Source organism: Varroa destructor, unplaced genomic scaffold (assembly GCF_002443255.2).
Source record: "Varroa destructor unplaced genomic scaffold, Vdes_3.0 BEIS01000006.1, whole genome shotgun sequence".
NCBI classification, from domain to species: domain Eukaryota; kingdom Metazoa; phylum Arthropoda; class Arachnida; order Mesostigmata; family Varroidae; genus Varroa; species Varroa destructor.
Window position 1 is genome coordinate 30,036,843 of NW_019211459.1, and position 27,978 is coordinate 30,064,820.

Consider the following 27,978-nt stretch of genomic DNA (forward strand, 5'->3'; position numbering starts at 1 on the left):
CACGTACCATCAGTTCACTGATGTCTTTAAAACAGCCTACGTTGCAGCTGTATGCCTGCAGTATTACAACAAAAGACGGTAAGAGCACTGGAGCCTTCATTATGACCTGGCACCCTGCAATAACTTCTCACTATCGAAAATAAGATTATTTATTTATAGCCTGCTTACTTCGAACATACCTTGTTGAGCGGTTATGAATTAAAAACCGTCAGTTTTTCATTATATCGACTTGACTGTGACATATTGCTGGAGCATACCCGAGCAACCGTGACAAAAAAATTTGACGACTGTCAATTTCACGCGATAATTCCACGAATGGCGTTCGTCAGTTGGCTCGGAGCTCTGCTTGAGCTCAATCGCGTTATAGCTCAACTAAGTGCTATTATGGATGACCTGATTATGTACGGTTCGCGTAGTCGCTAATATTTCTTGATTCATACGTCCAACTTTCCACGAACTATCCACCTTGGCCGCGCCACCGAATGACGTGTCGTCTGCTAAACACCGGCCAGTCACTTCAACGGTCAGCCGTTGTTCGAGGCGATCCGGTCCTTATGTCTAATCTCGCCTCTTTTATGTCCTTTCTAATAAATTTTAATAATTTCTAAATATATGTTGTTATATTCTTAAATAATTCTATTCTAAAGATGAGAGTTTGTTGAGATGGAAAACACTGTTAACACAATAACCGTATCATAGCTATAATGAGAAAAACCTCGTAGTCTTATCGGAATAATCTCAACTGATTAACTAAACTCTTGCAGCAACGCAGAGTGAACGCCCCTTTTAACGTATGTGAAATCTTATTCAACGACTATTTTGGATATTTGGTGCCAAATTATATCTCAGTTCCGTAGCTGCGCGGCCGTCCGGAAGAATCATGCGCCAGCTGCCGACCAGTTACAAGCTCCTCTTCCGGCATATATGGCAAACCTTATCATGCGCTTCTTAACCACTGTCGTAGATTTTTGTGAGCTATATTACACCGATACTCTTGAATTCCCGGTCAAAAACTACATCGCCATGTTCACATGCACTGTGCACTTGGAGCTCGTTCCTTCAACAGCTACATTTCAGACTTATCTGACTATCTGACGCTTTTCTTTTACTCACTCAAAATGTATACAACTGATTACGGACAAAGCCAAATTTTTACAAATGCTGTCAGTGATCGCCAGAAATTGAATAATTCTCAGTCAAAGATGCCGAGGTTCGAAGATTGCTGATCTGACGTTGTATCGTATGAATCTTCAACTGTTTTTTTCGGAGCGGAGTTTTTTTCGAAAGCCTCGTAGGCATCGTCGCTCCACAAATCATTGGGACGCAGCCTTATTGGCTTTAAAGAGTTATGCAAAATTATCTTGGACTTAGCAGCGGTCATCAATGGCAGGCCGCTTATTTACATCGATTCAAACCCCATCGAGCAAAAAGCCATTACCCCGGCGCATTTTCGTTGGCTTGGATCACCCCGGCTAGGTTTCTGTTCTTCCATGTCGTTCGATCAGCTCGAGTCCAGTAATAGTTTATTTACACAGGTATCTTTCGATATACTTTCTAGAGCTAAGTTGCTTAAGGGAACTAGTCAGTTTTAATCTCCTTCTATTGTTGGTTCCAGAAGAGCATGTTACCGTTTCGTTTAACCAACCTGGAAGGAAGAGAACAACTGCGATTTATCAAGATGGGTAATGTATCTAGTTCGGAACGAAAGTGTTCCCTAATCTCTATACCGATTATATCTTATTCATATTCTCGATCCTAAGACGCGATAGAGACTTGACGGTGTATCAATACGCTTCGTAAACGGAACTGTATCGCAACAATCTACTCAATTTCTGTACTATCAGAAGTCGGCGAGGACAACAAGAATTTTGATTGATGACAGGTCACCGTTTCAAAATGCTCCATTAAATATGTTCGTCTTAATTAAATTATATTTTATACAATCAAATATACTGCCAATATCGTGTCCCATTTAAAAATAATTTATTTTCGTTTATGTAAAGTTGGTTACCTTTAAAGGACTCTGTGATACTTCAGAGTTGCGCACATTCTTATATCATCTTTTTCAGCTTCAGTTCCTAGTTGCCGTACAAAAGGCATAACTTCTATTCACAGTTTTCATATTTATAAATTCATAAGCAATGCATGCTGCATCTGTTATTATTGTTCGCCAATCAGCCAGACTTTTCGTGCGGGGTTTGTATTCTGTTTATTTTCAGCAAAAGCCGAACTACCTATACTTTTTTGTACTTAGGAAAACATTATTTCGTAGAACTTCATTTGTGCAATAATAAAACTACATAAAAATAACAAGTGCACAAAAAACATTTTAAATCAGCAGATACCGCGTATGCCTTTGAAGGGGCCGATTATTGTGTAAAATTGATTACATTTTTTTTATTGGTGTTGTAATTACAAAGTGGTTTACTGTTAGTCTGTAACAACAACAGTGCTTCCATAGATACTGTGTTTTTTCGAAGCGACAGCTACTGGTTATGTAGTTTTGAGAAATAGTTTTTAGTTAAAGGTCAACCACGATAATATCGGAATAAAAAAATATCAGAAATAATTGATTAGATAACCCTCCCCAATTTCTTAAATTTTCTTTCAGCATGTTAGTGAACTTTGATTGGTCATATGCATTTTTTTCCCTAACTATCAACTATTTAGAATTGAGCGGAGCTTTTTTTGGCAAATGTGACAGCAATCTTTCTAGACGCTAAGTTTCTCAGAAATGTATCGCGTTATATCTCAGAAATAATGTTTAATGAAGCAGGACTCACATAAAAAAATTGCAGTAGCTGTCTGAATTTTCGAAAACCAGTTTCACTGAATTGAATCAAATCGAAACATCTATCCTTAAATACCGATAACTATATAGTAATAAGTAAAAATAATGTGTATTAATATTTGTTGTCATTCGATAGTCCCTTGAAAGTCCGTCTTGTGTGTGCGTGAGTCATTTAGGTGGTACAACTTTGCGAAACTTTCAAGGTTCTAAATGTAACCTTTTATACAGCTAATTTAGATATGCTATTTTGTAGATATAAAAAGATGTAGTCAGTGCCGTTTATTTAGGGAAAAAAGAATAGAAACAATTCAGAAGAATATATCTAAGGAGACGTCAAACTTCTGAACTTAGAATGCTGAATGGTTAACAGTATTTTAACTAAATTCTGGGATACATTCATTTGGGCTGTTTCTCTTCAACTAATTAAAAAAAAAAATAGGTATTTACGTTTTAAGATCAGTATTCACAGGAAAGCAACTAAAACAAATCTGTACAAATAGTTACCTTTGCGCTAATTTTAGCGTAACTCTCATAGAATTGCACAGCTTATATATATTTTGTATAGATTAGAATAAATGTAGTAGGCCATTTGCCGTAGTGGACGTACGTTCTTCTGGTATTTTTTGTACTATATATAAAAACGACACTTGTTCCTGGAACAATACTCGAAACACAAATTGAGGAGTAAAATTTGTACTCTTAATACGAGCGAAGATATGCTGTTATCCAAGGTCTAGTCGCTGCTACGAACCCTTATCGAGATTATAACTCGGTTTGTTCTTATGAACTTACCTAGTTTTTCCAAATCTGCAGTGTTCATTATTGCTAGTACCGGTGTGGTTTTCAGAAAATCCACATGAAAATATAAGGCAAAGCGGAAGACACACAGTAAATATTATATTGAGAAAGCTAAAAATCATAATGGCGTAATAAGCCAATTTTGATGATTCCGGCATTTTTATTTAGAAACTAGCAGCCCTTTTCGAGTAGCTCTAATTAATTGGGTCGTCTGAATAAGTTTTAATTATTTAACAAGCATTTTGGGTTTTTGAGTCTTTATGCACTTTTATTGTTGTTGAGTTTCAAACCCTTGGATTTGAGGAACCTTTTGGCTTCTGTCAATGTAAAATTCAAACACACAGTATTTTTTGTGTCTAGCGGGATTGTGTGCTTCAACGGGTCTACACCCGCATAGATTGCTTTATTCACGGTTGCTATCGAAAGAAAAATTATATATATAGATTTCACTTATACATATATAAAAGAAATCAAATATTCGGAAGAAGTGTTCTGTAAATATATATATTCATATAACCGCGTACGGCTGTGCTCTGAATAATGACACAAGCTCTTGTATGTATTGTGTCCGTACGAAACCTGAGGTATCATCTCATATTATGTACCGAACGCGACCATTTCGGTTGTCGCTTCTATATTAACCGAAGCAAGTAGGGCGAGGTAGGGGGATGCAAAATGTCGTCGAAGCGGGGTAGAGGGAGCGTGAAAGGGATACCCGTTCAAGGGCCGGAGGGGCTGCAAGCGTTGGAATTGGGAACTCAGAGCAAGAAGGGCTACGGCCGGCAGAACGGGTGATGTGTTAGCTGCTCCGTCGAAAGGGACAGGAGGAACTTCATTTATCGCCGCACTTGTCATTCGACTCCGACCAGTTAGGCAGTCAGAGACCCAACTCCAGGTCAGTACCAGCGCGTAAATAACATCACCTATCGCTTCTCTTCCGACCGAGTTCAATACTCAATACTCAATCAACGAACCAACCAACTTAATTTTCCCATCGATCGTGTGTCATCACTGTCCCATACTCATGTAGACAACTAAGCGAACAGCCAAAGTTTAAAAAACCAACGAGAAGAACCCTCACACTATTTTGAGAAGATAGGCGTTTTTAGTATGCTTAATTATAGCATACAGAAATTCAGTGAACTATCACAAACTCCACTATATTTTACACCAATTAAATTTAATCTAAGGCAAATGTAGGCATCGCAAAATATAGTGTTATTTAAAAAAATTATTTATACAAACTTAGTGATCCACAGAATCATTCATAAGCAATGTTATTTCTATGGTATTATAAAGGTACCCAACTTTCTTTTCGGTATCTTCTAGCTATATTTCTTCCGAAATTATTTTAGCTGTTGACTAGAACTGCTCTGTCATAGTTAGCTATTCGTACAAAACATTTTGAGCCGGATTATAGTATTTGCTTATGCTTTCCAATACAAGTTATGACTCTTTGTTGCAAAACCTTATATTTGTTTTGGACAACTAACATTTCTAGCTTATGCTTTCCAAATGTAAAATATTCGCTTATTAGGCATGGTGTTTACCTTCACTTGAACTTAACATGATATCTGACTTTATAGCTATGATGTCTACATATATATTTATCACAAGAACGCATAGGTAAGACATGTCGTATTACTTCTGTGCTTAAAGCTACGCATAACGCAGGTCTATTAGAATAGCTTAATGTGCTTTAATTAGAGAAAATTTGACGGATACACTTCTTTCATATTCATATCCATATCAATGTACAAACCTGCTTAAGGGCAGTCACTCTAACTAAATAAACTGCGGAAACGGGACGTGGCTACGTGGAACGTGGAATAAACTATGCTGCGCTCATTCTCGCGTTTTCCTTGAAAAGCAGTTAGGTTGGTAAGGGCCTTCTTAATGTTTTTTTTCCTTTACCTCTCCACTGTTTGCTATTTCTATGTAGCAGTCTTTCTCCATTATATATATGTATATATATATAAAGTCAACAGTCGCCGAAGTATCTTAGGATATTTGTACAATGTACAGCATAGGATATGACTGAAAAGACTGTCAGAAGCAGTTCGCTAAACTAAAAAAAATGCATTTTAACCGTCAAGGGTGTACCTCTCCTTGGTCGGCTGAGATCTATGTGTCACAAACAAGAAATATTTCATTGGCCAAGAAGATCACCTGCGAACAATAGACTACTGGCAGACATTTTGAAAACTTTGGCGAAAAGGAGTAAGTAAATTGATTAAGATGTGAGAGAAAGTCATGAAGAGTAACGGTAAATGCATAATAACCTAATTTATTGCTAAAATTCAAGCAAAACACTACATCCTTATTAATTTAAAAACAGCGCTCTCTTATGTACAAACCTAATGCATTCCTGAAACGATAGTTTTATCTCCGAAGTATTAAGTCTTTATTTCTGAATTGGATCTAGAGAATCGATTAATACGTACAATATTTTCTATATATGAACCTCATGCATTGAGAAGAGCTACGAAGGCATTCGAAATTATTGCGTTCCCTATCACTGCGAGCTATCAGTTTAGAGAAGATGTGGTATGGTACTAGCGATCCTGATGCATTAGTAGCCTTGTTACTACAAGTTTCTTGAATTCTTTTTGACATCCATGCAACGCGACCGAATTATCGTATCACATAGCCTCTTCCCACTTGGAAACCCTCAAGAAACCTACTTAACAAAGCAGTAGCGAGACTGGTAATATACAAAACAGTTTTGCAAAAGCCGCGTGCTTAAATCTGAGCATGCCCGTAAAACACTTTACAGAGAGTTTCTAAAGTGAATAATCTGCATGCAAGTCACAATTATGTAGACGCGCGATCCTTTTGAAGTGGGGAGGGGCGAAACACGTGAAAACGAGAGAGTAACCTGAAAGGGTTACACACAAATGATATACAAGATATAAACCTAAGTGCGAAAAATGACTAGTGACCAATGAATAGTATTTTAATACTCAAGAACCTCCTAACCGAGAGTCGGCCAATGGAGGAAAAACTGAGCCCAATTATGTTATTTATACCGATTATAACTGAAACCCTTAGGCTTTCATCACATTTACTTCGATTTGTTGAATCCTTTAACAGAAAGAGTTATCAGGGTCGTTTGTACAAATTAAAACTGGTCCTAGTTCGATTTGCTTGGATGATGAACTAAGAGTGCAATTTTTTTGGCTGCGTTGACTAGAAAAATGTCCGATCTGTTTTGAAAACGGAATTTACAATAGTCAATAACTGTCCGCAGATGATTTGAAGTTGTAAGCTCATGCTAGCACTGAGGAAGCTAAAAAGCTTCAAGGGGTGATGAATTCAATGTCAGACCATTATTCGGGACATAACATGCTTAGTTTTGTTCTTAATTCTTTCCTCTCAATGAGTCGTACATGTGGGGCAAACTAGTGTCAACTTGAAATTCTGTCAGACATTGGAGTGACGGTCACATTTGTGTACGACACCTTTTGGTGACGGAACCTAGTTTGACGTAGCCCTAGCTATTTAGTTTGCTACGCTCGTTTATGATGTTCCATTGATTAATTTTGCAGTAAAAGTCGTTGCGATTATATGTAGACCTTCGTCCACATGAAAAACGGCCCGCGAACGAAATGCGAAAAAAGACAACAGAACGCACTCAATGTAAATTTGTTAAACGTCTATCAATTCAGGATAGTAAAAATACCCGTCGATGCTATAAAAGAAGCGGATAAATTTCTTGTGTGTGTTTGTGCCCGTGTCCTGGTCTAATCTGGTATTTTTTAAATTTAATTAAAATATAATAACTAAATAAACCACTGCAACGTTAAACTGAACATATTTTTTTTACTTTTCAAGAGAGTACTACTACTGAGGATAAAACTACTGCATATTTATTGGTATAAATTTAGCAATCGTTGTAATAATCAGAGTGTGATAAGATCGAGTAATAAGTAAAAAGTGGACAAGCTAAATGATGTCGGTTAATATAATAAAGGTTAAAATATATTTCCGAGAAATACATCCAATAGAAATAATTTGATTGCAAAAAAGAATTGGTCAAACGAGGAAGTAACTTACATCGATATCAACTCCAGGGTGCTGGAATGCTTTGGTTGCAGGTACTTCGCCTGGAATATGTGAGTAAATTTCAACGTTGTCTTTATACCATTTTATTGAATAAAGGCGTTCGCCTCGATCGAGTGCATACGAACAGTTAAGCCATGTCGGTTCACCGAAGCGAACAAGAGACGGTACTCCAAGCTGTGTCAGGCGAAGTCCAGTTACGCCACTTAGCATCGTTACTGAAATACGTGAAAGCGCAGATATGTACGCGTTAACATAATATAAATAGCATCCATATTTTAAAAGGGGATATTAGTATGCTACGATTGGAGTTTATTACATACTCAATTGTTGCTCAGCAACGCTAAGGTAAATGGTTTAATCTCCAGCAACAAAACTCATCCCACGAATCTTCCCAATAAAGGGCCATTATAGGCGCATCACATTGCGTACAAATACGAAATAATATAGGCGAAGATACTTAGTCCTGTTTTTCACTGAGACTTTAAATTACCCCTACGGAAGACAGCCCGACTTAGAATACGATATGTAATGTTATCTACCTATCTATCCGATGGAATCCGTAAATATTTATAAAAGCCCGTACTCCTTTCGTGGGTTATATGCGAAATTTGATCCGTTTATTTAGCGAGAAATCCTTATCCTACGGCGGGCATCCTCTAGCGCTCAGGGGGTTTGACGTTGTCCTATCTAGATCTTTTTGTGTGCTGTTCGTGCGCACGTCGTGTTGGATTTTATTGTTTTCAAAGCCGACTCACGGGTCGCTGACTTCTGGCCTGCGACGCGACCCGGAGTGCCCTCTACGTGTCCGCTGTAGCAGGCTAACCGTTGTCTTGAAATACATCCGGTTGTCGTAATAGCGACAACGGGAGTTTGTTTGCCCAATGGGGTAAATGCTCACCTTCTCCCAAAGGCAGATTCGTTGATGACGGTGTAGAATGCGATGCACTTGCGTGGTTTCTGACCATAAGCTAGCACACGTCGCCGCCCCATACGTACGTACGTGCTTTAGCCCAAATTTCTATGTCCGAAAAATGACATGTTATCAAACGACGAACGTTTGCTCTACGCTTGGATAACTCTGCTGACAAATAGAAAAAGTTTTAACTGCCCGAGAAAGTATGGGTCGAAATTTTTACAGCTTTTTTGCGCTGTTATCGAAATCGAACCAAGCCGCGAACGCCTGCACGTCAGCCTCGTGGTTTAGTCTGGTAGCCGCGTGTGTAGCTTCGGGAGCCGCCGGTACTCCTCGCTTCGGCTATGAGCTGTGGAATTTTGCCTGGAACGATTCCCAATAATCCAGCCGTCCGAACAACACCTCCCCGACCCGGCCATATCATCCATTATCCCCATCAAAATAAGCAGGCTTGGTTGTTGGTCAATAGAAGTGCGCACTTCAGAGCCATTCACCATACGTCTGTATGGCCATAAATGTGTATTTATTTATAAGATAACTTTCTTTATCTACACGGGTTGTTATTATCCACTCTGTTACAATATACATGTTGTTCAAAATAATTGTCGCTATTTTTTTTATGAAGCCAGTTCTTTTTACAACAAAATCATAAACTTATTATAATGGAAGTAGCAGGTTTGTGTTCAGAATTTGAGCAACGATCAGCTTATGCTCAGTGTCATCGTGCCGGACCAACTTCCACCAAGGTTATAAACATTATTAGTAGCCCAAAATGGACGCCACACCTTGTTGCTAGTTCCCATGGCAGCTTTCAAAAGTACTCGAAGAAGATTTCTATGACACAAAACGGAAGACCAACGGTAGGCTTCGGATTGAGAAAGCTCGATAATTCGTAAAAATGGCGTAAATAGCCAGTTGTCACCATGTCAAGATTTTTATTTAGAAATGTAGAGCTAGTTCCGAAAAAATCCTTGACGATTTAATTTAAATTTCAATCAACACAATATATTTTTCACCGCTAGTATACTAACGATAATAACCGCTAATACTGCCTAACTTTACACAAAATCATATCTCAGAAAACTGATGTTCATATATGTCTCTAAAGGAGATCATTTGTGTCTCGTAATTCGTGCATCAGTGTTCACTATGTGCAGGTCAGCCTTCTATTACATCGTTCTATTCTGGAATAGACTCGCTTAGCTTATCGATTGGCAAAAGCAAACGTAGCGCAGCTCATTGTACGCTTATATAATCGCAGACTTGTATATATTCGCAAAAGCATAACAGAAGGTGGCCCGAAAGTCAGTACAGAATTTCCTCCTCTCTGTGATTGTAGAAAACGATAGCATGCAGATAGTTGACCGATAAACGCAGCAGTGTTTGTGATTTGCACTGATAGAACCTCTATAGCATGGAATTTCATTTGGTTTTCGTATATTGATTGAAATGCGAAGTCGATCACGGTGATACCCGGCAAGTGTTATATAGAATACGGGGTACATTTTGTTCGCATAAGTAGGGCTAAAGCGATTAAAAAAAAACTTGAACAGACTGGCTCACTCGTAAACAAAGCGAGGCCAGGAGACTATGAACTAGAAGAAGAAATTACGACATGCCTGCCGTACCGAGCAGTGTGGACGCCAATCCAATGACCTCAACATAATATCACGATCTGCGACTCATTAAAAGCAACAGCTGCGTCTTTATTTCTACAAGGTGCAATTAAGTCAACAATCTAAGATCTAGGTCCATCACAAGTGTCGTTTATTCGCTAACTGGTCACGCTTCTTTAAATCACCACGATGTATAACTTGTGAAGTGAAGGTGACGATAAAACGCCAGCAACAGTCAATGGCGAGGGTATCGTCAGATACTGCAAACCTTTCTGGGGACTGAAATGTGGGAATTAGATGCAAACAATCTTTAATCTTAACAGGAGAAGGTAGTATGCTACATTGCACGGAAAACAATTAGGTTACTTGGAATCATGCTTTCAGGCCGGCTGATTTCAGTGTGTGGCGCTGACATCAGCTGGCCGCTCTGATCTTATAATTTGTCTTCTTCGAATTTTTCCTGTGGAGTTATATGATTAAAAGTGTTTTCAGTCGACGCCGAATGTATTCCGTCCGACAGTCTCAGAAAGACGGACTCAACAGATTTCTAAAAAGATTGATAGAGAGGGCTAACAGGTTTTTCAAGATCATTGAAGTAGCTCTGTGTTTTCCACTTAAGCAAGGAAAACAAATAGGTCCATCAGCCTGTAGGCCCATATGTTTGCTAAATGCAACACCAATGATCATGGAGATGTTATTAATGGGACTCATACAGGAAATTGAAGAAAAAGGAACTCGTAATGATTCAGCTCAGTTTTCAAGGAAAAATTCATGCTCGAAACGATTGAAAAGGTTATTGAAGAAGCCCAGAGTGGAAGAGGGAAGTCCCGAAAAAATACAAAAAATACGCTCCTAGTTTTTGGCTGTGGAAAACACATTAAACATCATGAGCTGGAAGCTGAATGTGAGTGCGTTGGAAAAACTACTGCCCTCGTTACCTATAAAGAATAATCCCATCATTATTTAGATGATAAAACTTTTGTCATACGGACAGTGTGACTAAGAGTCATTTCTGGGGTTCCCTGGAATCGATCCTCTTTTTGAGGTATTGGCTATGACGCGGTTATCAAAATTTGATACGGCGAAGAGCTAAGCCATTATTGAAGAAAGACGCGCTAGTGGAAGAATGCACAAACGAGCATCATCTTAGACTGCTCCTGAAAAAATGGTGTACCTTACCTAACTGATCGAAAGCATTGGCGAGGCTTGAGGAAAAGCTTAAGGGGACGCACAGTAGCTCTGAAGAAGAAGGCCAGGTACCTAGGGGTAATTATAGATACAGGTCTAACAGGAACTGCATAAAAAAACACGTGGCTAATACGGTAATGACCGTAGCTACGAATCTGACACGTGTAATGCCAAGAATGAAAGGAGCACAAGAAGATACCGGAGGACTCCAGGCCTTAATGTTCTCAGTCAGTTACTCCATACATTTCCTGCTATGGCCAAGCATGGCCCTGAGCTCTAAAAAAGAAGGCCCCAGCTGACTGCCAAGACACCAGTGATCATCAAAGTAATTCGAACCTATAGGATAGTTTCCACTATCCCGCCCTAATGCTGGCCAGAATGCTTCCTTGCACCGTACTGGCCGACGAAAGAACCGCATGCTACATAGGTGACGCACTATACCTGACCATTCCAAGAAGGTATATATTTCAGATGTGACAGTCGAATGGGCACAGGGTCGACCACAGCAAATCTCGGACAATTACAGCAAGTCACTGATCACGGGCATACAAACCTGGTACGACAAGCCTCATAATGGGCTCACATATTGCAGCACTAAGATCCAGATGTGTCCGCCAAGCTTTGGAAATTGTGTTAATAATATCCCAACGCTTGGATAGAAAAATGATAGGGTTTATTTGATCTTAAGAACATGATCATACACTAGCTTTGTACAAAAAGCGCATATCTAAAACTTTAGTAAGCAGTAGAGCAGACCAACGTTTTGAGTCTCGCATACCGAAGAGAGGTTAAAATCGGAATTCGAAATAGTTTTCTTCTCTCGGATGGATAAAAATATTCCGCTTCTACACCAAAAAAAATCCCCAAAAGCAATCCACTATCTGAAGCATAGTATCCGTGAAGTGATTGGTGAAGTGGATATTGAACTACACAGAGATGTGATCCAAAACTATGTGAAACAAATCAAGTCATGCTAACTGTTATTAAGTCATATCTAGGATAGCATTCGACTCACGCTTTTTTTCGCGTAGTTCAAATTACATTCCTTGGGCTGAGCTAAAATGGAAATCAAAGTATATATCAAAACTTGTCGTTGTTTTCCATTTCAAAAGCACTGATTTTCAACACCGACTTTTAGTCCACTTTGTATATGTACAATACCCCCAAAATATATACGCCTTCCGTATTTCACGTACAGTTGCCTGAATAATAAAGAACAAGGGAATTGTTAAAAAATAAAAATACATTTTTCGAACGAGCAAACATTTCAGATCAGTATTTAGTAAAAACGACAAGCCGGAAATAATATTTATTAAAGGTTGGAAAATCTTAAAGTTAATGCTAAAGATTGAAATATTAAGTCCAAAAAATATCGTTCTTAAAACTATTAGCTCACCAAGCAGAATGTCAGTTTTTACGTAATTGCATCACTGCGCTCTACATGGATTATGCAGATATGATGCAAGAACACAAACACAAGCTGTCGTCTTAGTTACTGTTTAGTAAGGTACATAATACAGATTAGTAAGAATAAATGAGTGGATAAAGCAATGCAACTAATTATTCTTAGAATGTAGTAGCTACAACAGTTGAGAGAATTCATACGAAATACTTTACTAAGAAAGAGATGTAGCATAACAAATCGTATAAGAAGTGAGAAAAACCATGTCTTAGCAACTTAAAACGAAACGCTATGCAAAAAGTGTTTAAAAATTCCAAGGATTGTAGAAGTGTTGGTAACGTTAACATATCTGACAACGTGCTGTTCATGAAGAGGCTGTCGCGTATTTTGTATCAGACAATAAATATACGAAACAAACTTGAAGAAGCGACTTTTTTAAGCCAGAACAAACCTAAGGATTTTAGGGGAGTCATTCACTCAAGCTTAATAAATTTGGCTCAAATGGAAAGCGTGAAGTATGGTATAAAAAAGACAAGACCCAAAAATCTGTGTGTTAGCGGACCTTAGGTGCTGTGGGTCTTTTTATCTATGGCAGGTGCTATGCTTATGATGGAACTGAAGAGTACATTAGGAAAACTCAGCCTAAAGTACTGTGTATTCTACTGCATTTCTAGAGTGAAATGAGAGCATATGGTTAGGAACATGAGGAGACTATTTTTTAACACTTTGTTAAAGTATCCTTACTTTAGTTGCATTATTATTAGCCAGAATAATTATTAACCAGAATATCAATCGAGTCTCAAGGAGAACGGAGGAATATTTATTTTCGATCGTCGCAAACTTCGTCGCTAATGCCCATAAACTGCCTGTTACTATCGAGGTTTGAACGAATCCCACGAATTACTAAGGCATTATGCTCCGTGGTGTTTTTCATGAGTATGTGTACTGTTGGTCCAATAGCTTTAAAAAGCTATTAAAATTGTGTCTTTTGGTTTCCTTTGTGAGCAGATAATGCCATTCTCTAAACTAATTTTGCCATTATGTAGGCGTTAAACGCTTCCATGATGCGTCCAGCTGCTTCAGGATTAATAAATGTGTGTGTGGGGCCTAAAGTGGGAGTTAACTCGCTGAACGATCACATTCGGAACCGTTAGTCGATGTCTGTCACTATCGAGGCCTGACTCACTCGGGCGACTTTAGTCATCGCTTCTTAGCTTTCTTTTTATGGCAAAAGAATAGGTTGCCTTTGCAGAGAAGCGCGGCAAAGAAAAGAGGAACGCCGGATTGAGTTTTGTGCCATAGAATCTTCCCTTAAGGGTAGTATCACCTGATCAACAGTAACAGCAGCGTTAAGGAGCCTCGACTCCACCCGCCAAGCCACTCATGCGGCGTGTATCAGCCGTTCACCTACGTTGACTAACCTGGGTGTAGGTGCGATTAGTGCCCCTTCCCTTCGCTCGTTGAAGCTCCCTTCCACTCCGATCGACTGGTCCTAAAGGTGATATTTTTTTTCCTTTGATCATTGCCGGTTAATAGCGTCACTGAGTAGTGGCCCAAAGTCCCATTCTGACAAGCATTCGAATGCCTAATCTGGATTACACATATTTAGATAATGGACATATTACTTCTAGCAATACTTACTACACGTATTTTTTAGGTTATCCACAATAATGTCTTTATTAATATTTTACCTCTTCCATATACATATGTATACATAAGGTTGGAATAGAAACAGATTTAGGTCGTCTTTTCCTTTTTACCTCTTTACAGTACTACTCTTTACTTCTATGATTTAAAATTGTTTTTCTCCGTTCTAATTTCTTTATGCAGCGAACGAGATGTTATGTCGAATTAAAGCTCCAAAGATAAACGTTTCAGGTGAAAAAGTGCCTTTTCGGCAGATACCTTATTTCGCGTTTTAACGAAGTCAAAAGCTGCAGAAGTAGCATGGGGTTATTGGGCGGTGTACACCAAAGACAGAACTGCTAAAAGGGGTTTACCATAGATGGAACTTTAAACCTCAAGGGTGTACGCCATTTCGGTCATAACTAACCCAGGTTTCCATTCCAAAAAGACGATAATATGCATTTCGTGAAACTGGAAGGGTCATCTATTCTCGGAAGTTCTTAAGAACAAAGAGGCGGTTAATTATGTATCTGTAGTTGTGTCGAGTGAACGAAGCTGTCCAGCAAAAGAGACCTGCTAGACGGGACTAAGTAAGCGTTTTCCAAGACCATGCCAAGCCGCACATGGTAAACATTGTAAACGCCACCTTGCAAGAGCTTAAATAGGGGCTGCTTTTACGCCCATCATATTCTTTAGACCCCCCTCCCCTACGACGGATTATCGCCTTTTCTGGTCACTAGCAAATGAAAGCATAGCCGTACGTTTAACAATCAGAATAGTCTCACAAGATCGCGAAAGATCCCTAGAACATAACATCCCTAGGGTGTAACAAAACTTCTTATTCGAAGTCCAAGAGGGCAGTTAATAATGTTTGTCCTATGCGGTCTCGCATTTTCATCGTGCAAAGTACCTTGGATTCGTTTATTGGATCTTTTTTGAATATCCGAATTGACTTAATATAACTAGGCCAAATAAACGTGCCTATCGCCTGTCTCGTTCGTAGGAAGCAAATGCAAGGGAATCCAGCCCCCCCCCCCCCAATTTCACCAAAGGTAAAGTATAACCTTATTTGAGTAAAGATTTGCTTGCACCCTAAGCCTTGGTTTCTCTTTTGCGGCTGCTCATTATGATCTTTAGTTCAAGTTGACGTACAGAAATCATTTCTCATTATCGTGTAACAATCCTGTGCAGGAATCTCATTGTGACCACGTGATGCTTGATGCCAATCGATTTGTTGAGACACAGCATTGATCCGTAACTCTTTGCTGGATTCAGGCGATCTGTGAAATACCTGAGCTACGAATTTCAGCATAATTTTGGCCTTGACAAAATAAACAGCACAGAGGGAATCTAAAGTGGTCTTTTTCCACCTTAAATATCCATCTTTCAAGAGCTCGCTCGAACAGCGCTGCAGCAAGTTGACAGAACAAAGCGAGCAAATGGTATATCCACGAAAAAAACAACTGAAAGAAAATGAGAAAAGCACGGTTTCTAAAGCGCAGGAGCTTCTATTCATCTCTCTCACTACTCTTCAAAAAAGTAGAATCAGACAATTTTTATTTATTTATGACCATATTCCAAACTTTAATTTTATATAGGGTGGTCGGGAAATCGCATATGAAATGCTCAGAAAATGCCATTTTATATGATTGCGCGACTGTTTGAACGTGCTAAACTGCTGAAACCATGCTTACGTCTAACTTTATAAGGCATACTTTACATGATCAGTTAAGCAACTTTTTTTGAAAACATAGGATTACGCGGTTTAACGAGCACTATTGACTTTAAACATAAAGTACCGAGGTGTATAGACCAAACCGACTGAGATGTTAAGTTTTTATCTTAAGATATCTTACAGTTTTCAAAATTCACAGCCTTGAAATGGTCAGAACAATGATTGACTTTTCAAAGGGAAAGAAGCTACACTGAAGTATGACCTACTTCCAAAAAAACACTTTTAAGACGATATTGCAAGACTTGAGATAAAGATTCGATAGCGACAACTTTTAATTCAAAGGATAGTGCTGCTTTATTCAGACTCAGTAAATGATGCAAACCTGGTAGTACTGGACCGTTGGAAGGCAGACTTGGTTTGGTCACACAAACTAAAATGGGTTACAAGGTAGTACAAGATACTTGCACTGAATCAATTAAGTATCTTTTATGCACGTATTGGTTATCGGTAAGACAATTTCATACAAGTATAACAAATTTTAAGTGAACTTTTTTTAGCTGCTCTGATTGTTTGATGATTACGATAGCCTTCTCAATATCAATAAAAGAGATTAAGAGAAATAATTCATTATCGTTTTCCTTACACATACTAACTAAAACATAATTTCGACCTCTAGTTGAACATAGCTTAGTAAGGGGCATAGTAAATCGATAATTTAAATGGTTAATAACGAATGCCTTGTTTAGGAACCAAATCTAATAACAGCCTATTTCCTCAAGGATGAAATGTATTAGAAAGGAATGCACCGTTTTGCTTGAATAGATTCTTGGACCACACATCTGAATAATAATATAGAATACAATACAAAGATTCTTTCAAAGAGATAGGAAATATACTTTTAAAATATGTATTATTACTAAGGGCACGCAGCCTTCTATCTAAGTACATGTACCAGTTTCTGCATAAAACTATTATTAACGCGCTCGATGTTTGTAACTTATATGGTTCTTACTGTTCTCTAACTACCTAGGTTACTCGTTCAGATATTGAGAAAATAATCTGCTGTATTAATTTTTTTTTAGTTTTCAAAGTATTTAAAGCTCAGCTACATTGAACAATTTAGATAGACTACTTGGAAGTAGCTAATCTTCCTCTCATTCCATGTACGAGATTTTTCTGCGTTGTGTTAACTGCGTTAACGTATTTTTTAAGGCATAAACATTGTATTTACAAATCATAGAAATATTTGTGTAGGATTAAGCTACCGTACATGTTATTCAACTTTTTTAAAAACGAAACAAGAAAACTATAGATAGAGTTTGACAGCCAAAAATCCTCCGTTGTGCATCAAGATCTAAATGAAGATTCACAACAATGGCGATGAATAATAACCCAGTTTTTTGAAGTATATATAAAACTATGCTGGCTGGACGAAAAAAAAACTCAGTTAAGCATTAACATGTTATGTTGTTGCTATCATACTATGTTAATACCGCGTCAGTTTAGTCTTTTCCCTCCAGATTGTCACGAAGATCTAATAATTTTAGATAGTCCGCTACAATTATGAACTATATCCTTGAAAATAGTTTCTTTGATGTTAAGGATAAAAACAGAGCACAAGAGCTGACTCATATAAGATTCGTGCGACGCTCCCGACGGGAATTTTTTTAGAGAACTCAACTTACCATTTGTTTTTACCAAAAAATGCAGCTCCGTAACGTGACTGCATATCCAGGTTGCTTCCTACCTGAAATTTGTACGACTTCAAAATATGGCAAGAGTAAGAAGACCTGTGAAATATTTTAGAAAGATTAAACGCGCTTAAAGTTTCTGACTTAGTAATACCACTGAGGCAATCGAGGTTTGTTTTCAATTGCGATACAAAGCCGAGTACCGTGCCATGTATGCCACCGGCGTAGAGTTGAACTCGCCTTTAGTAAAGGCGAGTATTTAAAGCTCAGCCAATTTGACCACGTTCTTCAGTTTCAGTTTTTTTTAGTTAAAATAATGTACAATGAATATGGCAACAATTTTCTCAAACCCTCTGATTAAAGACCGCAAGAAGACCCTCGAGCCATTAGTAACTACTATCGTAGTACTACGTGCTATGTATCATATAAATCGAAAAGATTTGTCTAGGACTATCGTAAGCTTTTTCTAGATAATACGGGTCGTACGACCAAGGGCAATGTTACATTTAGGATAACAGTTCTTATTTTAACTTGTCCAGCCGTTTTGTAGATTGATGTACGGTCAAACTCAGTATGTTTTAGCCCTGCAATCTCATATGGGACAGGAAAGAAAGATGCACTGGCAAACAAATTTTTAAATTTTTTTGACGTTTTACCATCGCCTTAGTGTTTTTAATTTGCTTATCAAGAATTCTTCTGAAGTTAAAAAACAAAAGCGCTTATTTCTCAGAAATCCTCAACTAAGTTTATAGTCCGATAAAGAGTATATGAAACACGGGAGATGGGCCAATCAGTATCAGCTCAAGAAATTCTCTTTAAATCGCTGGTGCTACAGAGCACTCCTACGTTTGTGCATAGATATATAAAAGAGGTGGCGTATGTATTGTTTATATCGATTGTACACAGCGCCTACATTCAAACAAGGTCTTAAAAACGGTTGTTGTTTTATTTTTTTGGATAGCAGGTTTGCCTCGGCAGCATAGTACTCGCAAATACTACTTTTACCACATTTATAAATATTGTGTCTTTGTGGCCGAAAGCAAATCAATAATAGTTAGAGAAACGACGACATCCGGATCGCGGGTCATGATAAGATCAATAACAGACGAGTTGAGATTAATAAGTAGAATGTGTCGGACGACTGGTTGCGTTAGACCATTTGGCAAGCACGGCCTTACAAATGCTACCTGAGTAGAATGCCTTTTCATAGTTATGTAGGTATAATTATTATTATTCCAAGGAAATTCAAGTTCCCTGAAATGATGCGTGACAGCGCATTAAACAGAACGACTTCTATAGTTTTTTATAGAGTAACTTGACACTAGATAGAACATTTAATTGATTAGGGATTCCGCATTCCTCAGCGCGTCTTACTGGTGCACTCGCTCACAAGTTACTCTTCTCTAGCGCTCGATCTTTAATAGGATAAGCATGACAGAGCAAGTGTGGCTGCCCGATTAAAGAAAGTTAGTCATAACTTCGAGTGATTTGATGCACAGTTCTCCAATGACACCAGTTTCGTGATCGCGCCTAAAGCGTATGCAAAAAGGCTCTTTCTCTGTCAACTTGGCTACTGATTTGCTTTTTGTAGATTACTTCCAAATATTTTATATTTTGCGTCACCCCAGAAAGCCTAATACGCTAAGTTATTAAATTAGAGTTTGATTGACTTGTTTAATTACTTTCTCAAAAGTGCAAATAGAAAAACCGGCGATGGCTGACTTGAATTTTGAAAGGCTGACTTGAAAGTTAACAGCAATAAAGCGCGCTCGTATTCAATTGTTTGCAACCGAAAATTCAATAGAAATACATGTGGCTAAAAAGATATTTTAGGCGAATCATAAAGTCAGAAATGAAACATTCTTATACATTGAACCTCATTCTTGAGGTTCTATGATATATACCCTGAAGTTCGCAATGCGGTGTACAATTTATAAAAAACCTGTAACGAACAATGAAAAGGCTAGTTTATGTGGTTTATATTATTCAACCAAACATAGCAGCTGGGAAAAGCTTCATTTTATCTATGTTCAGGTTGTAGTTTCAAAATCCTGTTTGGATAATTCCAGACGTTCTATAACGAGATCGTACAGAGCAATAAAAAAAAATGTAACCCTAAAGGGGACTGAAAACTCAAAAAGTTTTATGGTAGTTCAATGGTATCTTAATTAAGCATTGTTAAAATTTTTTAAATGCCATAAGTTTGCTTGATTTCTCAAGCACTTTTTGTATTCGCTATGTATATTATAATTAAACGCATGCTATCTAAAGCAAAGTGAATGAGCGTTTTATCGCGTATAGGATCGATATCTCAGCTTTTGAAACCTTGAAACCACTGTATGCTGTGTCTGTCTAAAAATGTATTGTGGTTTAAACGAAAATAGCACAGGGTAACGCTGCGAAAATGGCAACCAATGGTCTTGGCTCTAGAAAACTTCATAAGCTAAAAATAAAGTGGAATAACTTATATATGTAACACGACATTAGACATAGTTTTCATGTTATGCAATTTTATTTTGTTCTACGCGTAAGATGAAGTGCCTTTCCAAATATTTCATACATTCAAAAGCACGTTCTACCCTGTTCACTGTTTCGCCACTACTTGTTTTGCTACCGCAATGCGTTTTGCATGAATACCATCGTTTCTATTTATATACCTCCTGCGCACAAGACTTTCCGACACATAACGGATTTATCATTTTACTAGTTTTCACACATCCAGAACCACTTCATCCACTATGTTTTCGAACAAGCATTCGATATTTAAACCGGGTCCCCGTCTAAATGTTTTTCCATTACACACGTTGATTTCTACTCTTTATTAATGCAAGCGACATTCCGTCTGCTCTATTACAAGTACTTCTTGGGCGAGCTTTTGAGTCGAACGGCCCCCGTCAGACGAAACGGAACAATGGACGGTCTTCCATAATGGTTGGCTCTTGTGTGGGCGGTATAGACGAAAGATGGTTAAAAAACTGATTAGACCAGTTTTGGGTTCAAATTCAGGTTTGCGCCTAACAGCAGTGGACATTGAAATACTCTTCCAGTGGAGGCTGCAAGACAATTGAATAACTTTCCTTGTTTGTCCAAGGTCGAAATGACTTTAATGTAAGGTATGTAGTAAAAGCTGCTACGAAGGCCGCATCTACGTCGCTAACCTCTTCGACAGGAGCATTTTTGGCGAAAGCCATAAAGTTCAAATAATATCGTGCATAGTCAGGGGTCATGGTCCAGATATTTTGGAACTTAGGCGACCATGGACTATTTGTATACTGCCAGTAACTGTTGAAATGATGGACCGCTTTGACATCGAAAACGTGTGGACCTTACTGTTTCTTTATTTAAGATTTTAAGATTCTAGTTGATTTATTTAACTATTTCCTTATTTTCAGAAATATTTCAGAACATATTGTCGAATCCTTGATGCCGATAGCTTCGGATGTTCATAGAAATTCTACATCGTGAGCCGGCTTCGATTGGGTGGATGATCAGCACACAGTGGGTATGAACAAGGAAAGTGGACTGTTAATCATTAACTCAAAGAAAGCCTTAAATGTTACTAACTCGTTTTTGACGGACTGTGGAACCTTGTCGTAGACAAGCTTATAGGATTGGTCGACGCCCACTAGTATCGCAAAGACGTTAGCTGGGAAATCACCTGTCAACGTGCTACCCGCTAGCGGGTAAGTTTTGCAAATGTCTTAATCAAATTAAATATTTCATGCGATCAGTTTATTGACGGTTGCACGCTAAATTTATGAGCGTGGGCAAGCATTTTGATGTTGGAGTCGTTATTGTAGGCGCAGACTGACCGTATCGACATGAGAAAGTCTTATGAAAGCTTGCAAACACTTGAATTTTCAGCTTAGTCTTGTGAATTGGTCGGATTTCAGGCAAAGCATCAATTAGCTCTGGTATCACACATATGAGACTGCTACCTGTTTCGGGGACTACGCGTAGAAGCACCGAAAGGATTTCTAAACACCACATAAACAGATGCCATACAGACAAATGATCGTATATGTTTGCACATCATTAGTGTGTTTTTTGTGTAATGGCGTTTGTCCTTACGAATGCGGCATTTTTCAAAGAGCTACAAATGTTGTTGTCCGTCTGTCTCAGAAGGCACGCGCGGCGCCGATTTTAGTTACTAATTATTTGCATTGCAACGAGTTGAACAACAAAGCAGGTCATGACAAAAGGGACATGATTTGGGATTTTTTAATAGACGACTCACGGTCAGCACGACACTGGGAGGCCGGTTATGCTGAAAAAATGTCTGCTGAATTTAAGTTGCTATGGGTGAGATTCAGTATTATAGTCTTGGTAATAGTTTAGTAGGTAACCTATGTGCCTCTAGGCTAATCGTTCTGGGCGTAGGCTCAATTCGTTTCTTCGTGAGAGTCAGGCACTAACGACGATGCCGGACGTAAGACTTGAAACACAGAAAGCTTTAGTGCTGCTATCTTCTTTTAGCTGCTGTGGTTGCTGTGAGACGCAGTCTTCTGTGGAAAAGCCCAAAAATGATCTAACGGTAACAATGGCCACAAGAGGGGTCGCATATTAACTTGTAGAGGTGTACAGATTATGGACACAAATTTTGATTTTTCTATGGCAATTATAAACTGAAGCTTAAAAACGTAAATCAACATTCGAGTGGTAATTGACGTTATATATAAAGAGTTAAATCTAATTAGATAGAATCCGATATTACTCGTATAAAATTATTATCTTACATAATGTAATTTGATTATGATAAACAAATATGGCATTTATTATGGACCACTTCATTGCATATCGCATTCGTTTCAATATTATTTGGCGATGCGTAGAGGCCTTACTTTACATGTCGAACTACAGACAATTTTCTTCCTTGTTTGTGCAATCCAAAATTTAGCGCGCGTATCGTCTTCTTTTCGGCACATTATCCAGCATTTGGTTTGTGCAATTCAAACTATCATGGATTTCAAAAGTCCTGTAATTATTCCTTCTTCTTCACTATTTTTGTTTTCTATTAATCACATATGTCGACAACCAAGTGTACGCTAATATGTCCACAGTGTTGCGCCGATGCTTTTTGGCTTCTGCAATGGTATACGTATTCATGCCAAACTCCCTTATAAACATGAGCAGGTTTAAACTATAGAACAAATATACATGCTATTCCTCCTCTTTTGTTTTCTTGAAAGCACTTGTATTACTAGAAAATGTGGCGAAACTACAGTTAGTGAACTGAGGATATTCGAGCTATACCCAAAGACGAATTATGTGAGCGAATCGCTGTGAATGATTTGTGCATGCAAACCATCAAATTAGTAGGTGCTAACGTCGCATGCTCCTTTTGATCGGCCGAAGGGCCGTGAGGTGGGACGACGCAGCGGGTTCACGAGACCTGGGACCACAGGATTGCTACTGAAAACGTCTAAGACTTAGCAACGACAGCAGCACCAGACCACAGATGTTCGATGTCGAAACGTTCACTTAAACAAGTAGCTGAAGACCAGCTGTGGAAAGATCGTCTTGCTAACGCTTTTATTAGCTGAATACTTGGTTAAGCTGGACGGTTTTCTTGTTCGTTCGTGTACAGAACACCGAACGCGACAAAACCTATTGAGCGTGATAGAAGCATACAACAAAGTTGCTCTTAACATTTGCCGAGATTCGGCAAAAATGCAAGAATTTTTTATTTGTGTGTACATAGACTGCGGTCTCATATCCAAATTCAAAAATTATGTTGCCGTCACTATCGTCATAATATTTTTAAACTGACATACATTCAGGATCAAATCAGACTGCTAGTGTAAAGAAACGCGCGTGTAGCAGTCAGTTGTGAGTAGGTCAACTATAGTTAAGCTTTTGTAGATGATTAGAGCATTAGAAATGCTGGAGTATCATTTTCGTTCATCTACCAAAAACTCTGCGTCTACCTGATTCCTTGAGTAAGTTGTTCTGTCGCGCAGTTTTTATTTTAAGTCCAATATTAATTTATATAGGAATTATTTCTGTTATTTTACCCGTCCGGGCAAGAAATGTCCCGGCAAAAGCTTTAAAGTTAGTTCGCTCTAAATTAGTTAATGGAGATGGATTGCAATATGTGCAGTAAAAATGTTAAAAGTTTTAGCTTTTAACCAGCAGGATCATTGACAAGAATATGGATGCCATATGGATATTGGGTAGCATAAAATCCTACATCTATGCAAAGATACACCAAAGAACGGGAAAATTGCAAAAAAAATGAAATAAACTAATGTATTATAAATTCGATGGTTTAATTTTAATAGTATCATAGTTTCAAGTTGATTATGATAAAGTTATTTCTTGTCACTTAACATCGACTACCTTACCTGCTTTAAATTATACAAAAACTGCCCAAAAGTTGTGCATTATCTTAATATACCGTACTAGATATACGATTTGTAAATTATATTCTAAAACGTCCGAGTGTTGCACAAAGTATGCACACATATTTTATGTGTGCATACATAAAAGCTTTTAATAAGTGGCAGGCTAAGATGGTATTCGGCTGAGTCGTTTTCTGGTCACACGTAAGGGAAATGATCTGCATTGTGCTTGCAGGTCCACTGCTACAAATACGCTGAAATAATAACAGCGTGACTGTCTATCATATTAGTAGATGTAAGCTAATAATATGTACGCCCTTTGCAGCGCTCCAGTTGTGAAGGTATCGAAGCAATCAACAATATTGAGTTTATGTGCAATGATTGTTAGAGATTCGACTAATAACACACAATACGATTTCTTCAAAAAAGAGTTTCGATGTAAAGCGGCTATACTAGTTCCATCGTTACTCAAGAAGAAGTGAGTGCAATTCTTGCTATTAAAGTAACATTGCTACAACTTTACCACTAACATATATTGAAATATGTCGAAATCCTCAAAGAGAGTACTGTCCTCTAAAGACTGTACAAATATAGCGTCTTTGTTTAACTCTGTTACCACTAAGAATAAAGGTCTGGACAAGTGCCAAGTTCTCAACAACTAGCGCTCAACACTGACCTAATTTGCTACAATGTCAAGGTTAGCATGTGAATTCAGAAGTGACATTTAGATAACATCACCATATAGATAAATCGAGAAAAGACGTACTGTTGCCAATTTTAGCTCGGAAAAATTTGTGAGCAGCTCGACCAGATATCGACACGAAGTTTATTGGTTTACTAGGCGACTAGCCTCGGTAATTTACCAAGGTCAACAATGTGCGAGGCTACATACAGCACCAACAACAATTGCGCTGCAAATCAAAACATCTCAAGAAATTCTTAGATCTCCAAGCCCCTATTTCTCAACAATTTCCGAATTTTGCTAAGTACATCAAGGGCTTTTCAGGAGGGTGGGAACTATTCATACAGAACTTTAAACCTAGCTGCAAATACTGGAAGTTGAAAACGAGTCGAGGATAGCTTACTCTGATTTCACATATCCATATCAGAGATAAATGCATCAGGAATGCACGTACAGTGATTTTAGGTAACGTCTGCTCACAATCCAATCTCAAAAGCATCTTGAGCAAATAGTGCACTAGAAATAGGATGCTGTTATGATAGAGCCTAAAAACGCGAGTGCTAGATTTGATTCGTTCAAAGATGCAGATAGCCGTCTGTTTGCACGCGAGATGCAATATCGTATCGCTTATTCTAAAAAATGTTTGAATGAGCAAAACAGGCATTTGTCATCATCTTAAATCAAACGATGCATTTAACTATTTTATCCGAGGGCAGCAACTATCGATGTACGTAGTGCAATCAACTGTATGTAGATCATAAGGGTATGTCTATATGTATACTACAAATTCATATTTTCGTTGCTTTCGTTTAAATAATTCTGCAGCTAGCTATCAAATAAAGATCCATAAAGAGAAACATCTTTCATTCATATGCAAAAGCTAATCTAACACCGCTGCAAAAAAGGTAACCTCAAGTAGTAAGTAACGAATATTTTACGTCAAATATAATCTGTATTCATAAGAAGACCACAATTTCGAAAAGCCCTATGTTATTTATGACTGCGGAAAGTCAGCGTTGTAATGTTATTATTAAAAAATAATGTAACCTGCGAACATATTTTGCAGAAGATAACTACACATTATACCATAGCTGATATAAACTGTAACAATGTACGATGTAATCTATTGTTGTTTACGAATTTGTTTCCGTCTGCTAACGGATCCAACTGGTTTTCCTTGTACGCTTATGTTAAATCTTTAGTTCATAATGTTAATTAAATCGCAAAATATTTGCTATAAAACTTTCAGCATATGAAATTTACCACACCAGATGATTGCCTCGTAAGCTGGAGGCATTCGTTTTGTTAACGTTTTGTTCGGAGTTTGTTAACGTAACAGTTTGAGTGAAAATGGATTTAACCGAATGATTGTTCATCACTAGAGTTCTTGGGCCCACAAACAATTTTTGTCGCGAAGCGCTCCTATATCATGAACCGCCCCATTTTAAAAACAGACTACACTTTCCGAATGTTCGATTATCATCCAAACGCCGGCTTTTCCCCTCTGCGACAGAACGTTTACATAGACAATGAAGCACCCTATATATACTTTTCGGCTAATGATATATGTATTGTTAGATTTTTTTTAGAATCTAGTTTACTTTATTAAAAACGGTTAGTTTACTTATTCTCCACTTTCGACCTCGACTTGAAACTTGAGCTGATTCAAATGCTTTCAACCGTTAGATTATTCTTCCAGAACTATTTGTATGTATAAATTTTTTTATTTGATTTAAACAAACACATAAAATCTGTTGAATATTCGTTTCATGTCAGCAAAAGTAGGCTTGCTATATTGCTTACAACCTGTCTTGCCTTAAGAACTCTGCTATGCATCGGTGTCGCATACATTTAGAGAGCTAGGTAGCCTTACAAAAACTGAATTCGTTCTACATTTTTAGATGTTAGTTTCTATGCTTCGGTTATCATCTTTATTTTTCTCGGCTCGGATCCCAATTGCTAGCTAGACGGCTGGCCCTGAAGCACGGATGAGAAATATCCATTGAAATTTGTAGAACCAGTGAGATAGAAAGGCTTAGCTTCACTGACTTATTGTTACTTCTATCCGCACTTCACCCAATATGCCTCAAGAGCAAGATGACCGGATAGTGCAAGGTATACTAAACTCTATCTTTCCCATTTAATGAAGCTACAGGCAACCTTGAGATTTTTCCCAGCATCAGCTGACCTGAAATACGTCTGCTGGCGCCGAGTGACAATAGGAATTTTAGGAAGCCTTCTTTCAGCGTTATTTTTTGTTGGTGCAAAGCATGCAGTAGATAGGTCGATAAAAGGCCTTACTCAGTTTTGTTTAATTCCGATCACTTGTTGTCGTTATTGTTGTTTCCCGCTGTGCACTGTTTTACATTCGCAGCGGCGGCTTAGTTTCGACTACTGTGGCTCGCTCATTCACTCGTTGGTGTTCCTTTGAGCACAGTCAAGACCTTTTATCTTTCTTTCTCGGTAGACTTTTGTCGACGCATGGTGAATTTGCATTTAAATTTCTGGCTCATTTGAGTTGAATTTAAAGCAGTAAAATTTACTATGAAGGCTTTGGTTCTGTGTATCGTACGTTATACGCTTTGTATGTATTACTATTTGAATAAGTGTAGGGGCCAAAGGCAAACGTATGGAGTTAATCGGTTGATTACATCGGCTGGAGATAAGCTTCAAAAAGTCTACAAAAAACAACCAACGAATCTCCAGTGGTAACACGGGTCTGTTGTGTATTCAATAAGAGAAGGGAGACATGCCCTATAGTAAGCACCGCAGAATAGGTATCCAGCAGATCAAGATAACATCTTGAAAGCAGAAGTATCATGCGAACAACTTCGTTACTCATGAGTCTCGTAACGAGAGCCTACGTCGAGACCTGACTATGAGAACAGCCAGTATTTGAATTGTGGGAATCGTTGAAGTGCATGAAAGAAGAATGTGCTGGGTCGCCTCCCACCAGCAGTGGATGCGACAGTATCTGTTCTACGCTTGTAAGGCTTACAAATGCTTGATTCGGAAAAGGCTGTTTCAATCATCCAATGCAGCGATATCATGATGAAGTTGCCTAAACGGTTGTTTAGGGGGATTGGGAACGGTTGTTTGAGGGATACAGATCTTAATACGAACGTACATTGTCGTTGTATTTATAGCTAAATCTAATTAACTTACTCTATATTTTAGGTGTATATGTTTC

At 38.2% G+C, this 27,978-nt stretch overlaps 1 protein-coding gene across 16 annotated transcripts in view; it reads right to left on the minus strand.

Annotated features, from left to right (window-relative positions):
- Positions 1-27,978, minus strand: part of LOC111252382 (uncharacterized) — a 158,026-nt gene that overhangs the window by 62,986 nt on the left and 67,062 nt on the right. For 14 of the 16 annotated variants that reach the window (XR_015329647.1, XR_015329642.1, XR_015329643.1 and 11 more), the window contains 2 exons: positions 7,646-7,869; positions 6,402-6,467 (listed from right to left, as the gene is read on the minus strand). The exons of 1 other annotated variant lie outside the window; for it this stretch is intronic. Coding sequence is in view for 7 of the 15 variants with exons in the window: in XM_086992074.1 (XP_086848200.1) it covers positions 6,402-6,467; positions 7,646-7,869 (290 nt within the window). In the remaining 8 variants the exon portion in view is untranslated. The remainder of the gene's footprint in view (positions 1-6,401; positions 6,468-7,645; positions 7,870-27,978) is intronic. One more of the 16 variants, XR_015329646.1, reaches the window with a different exon arrangement.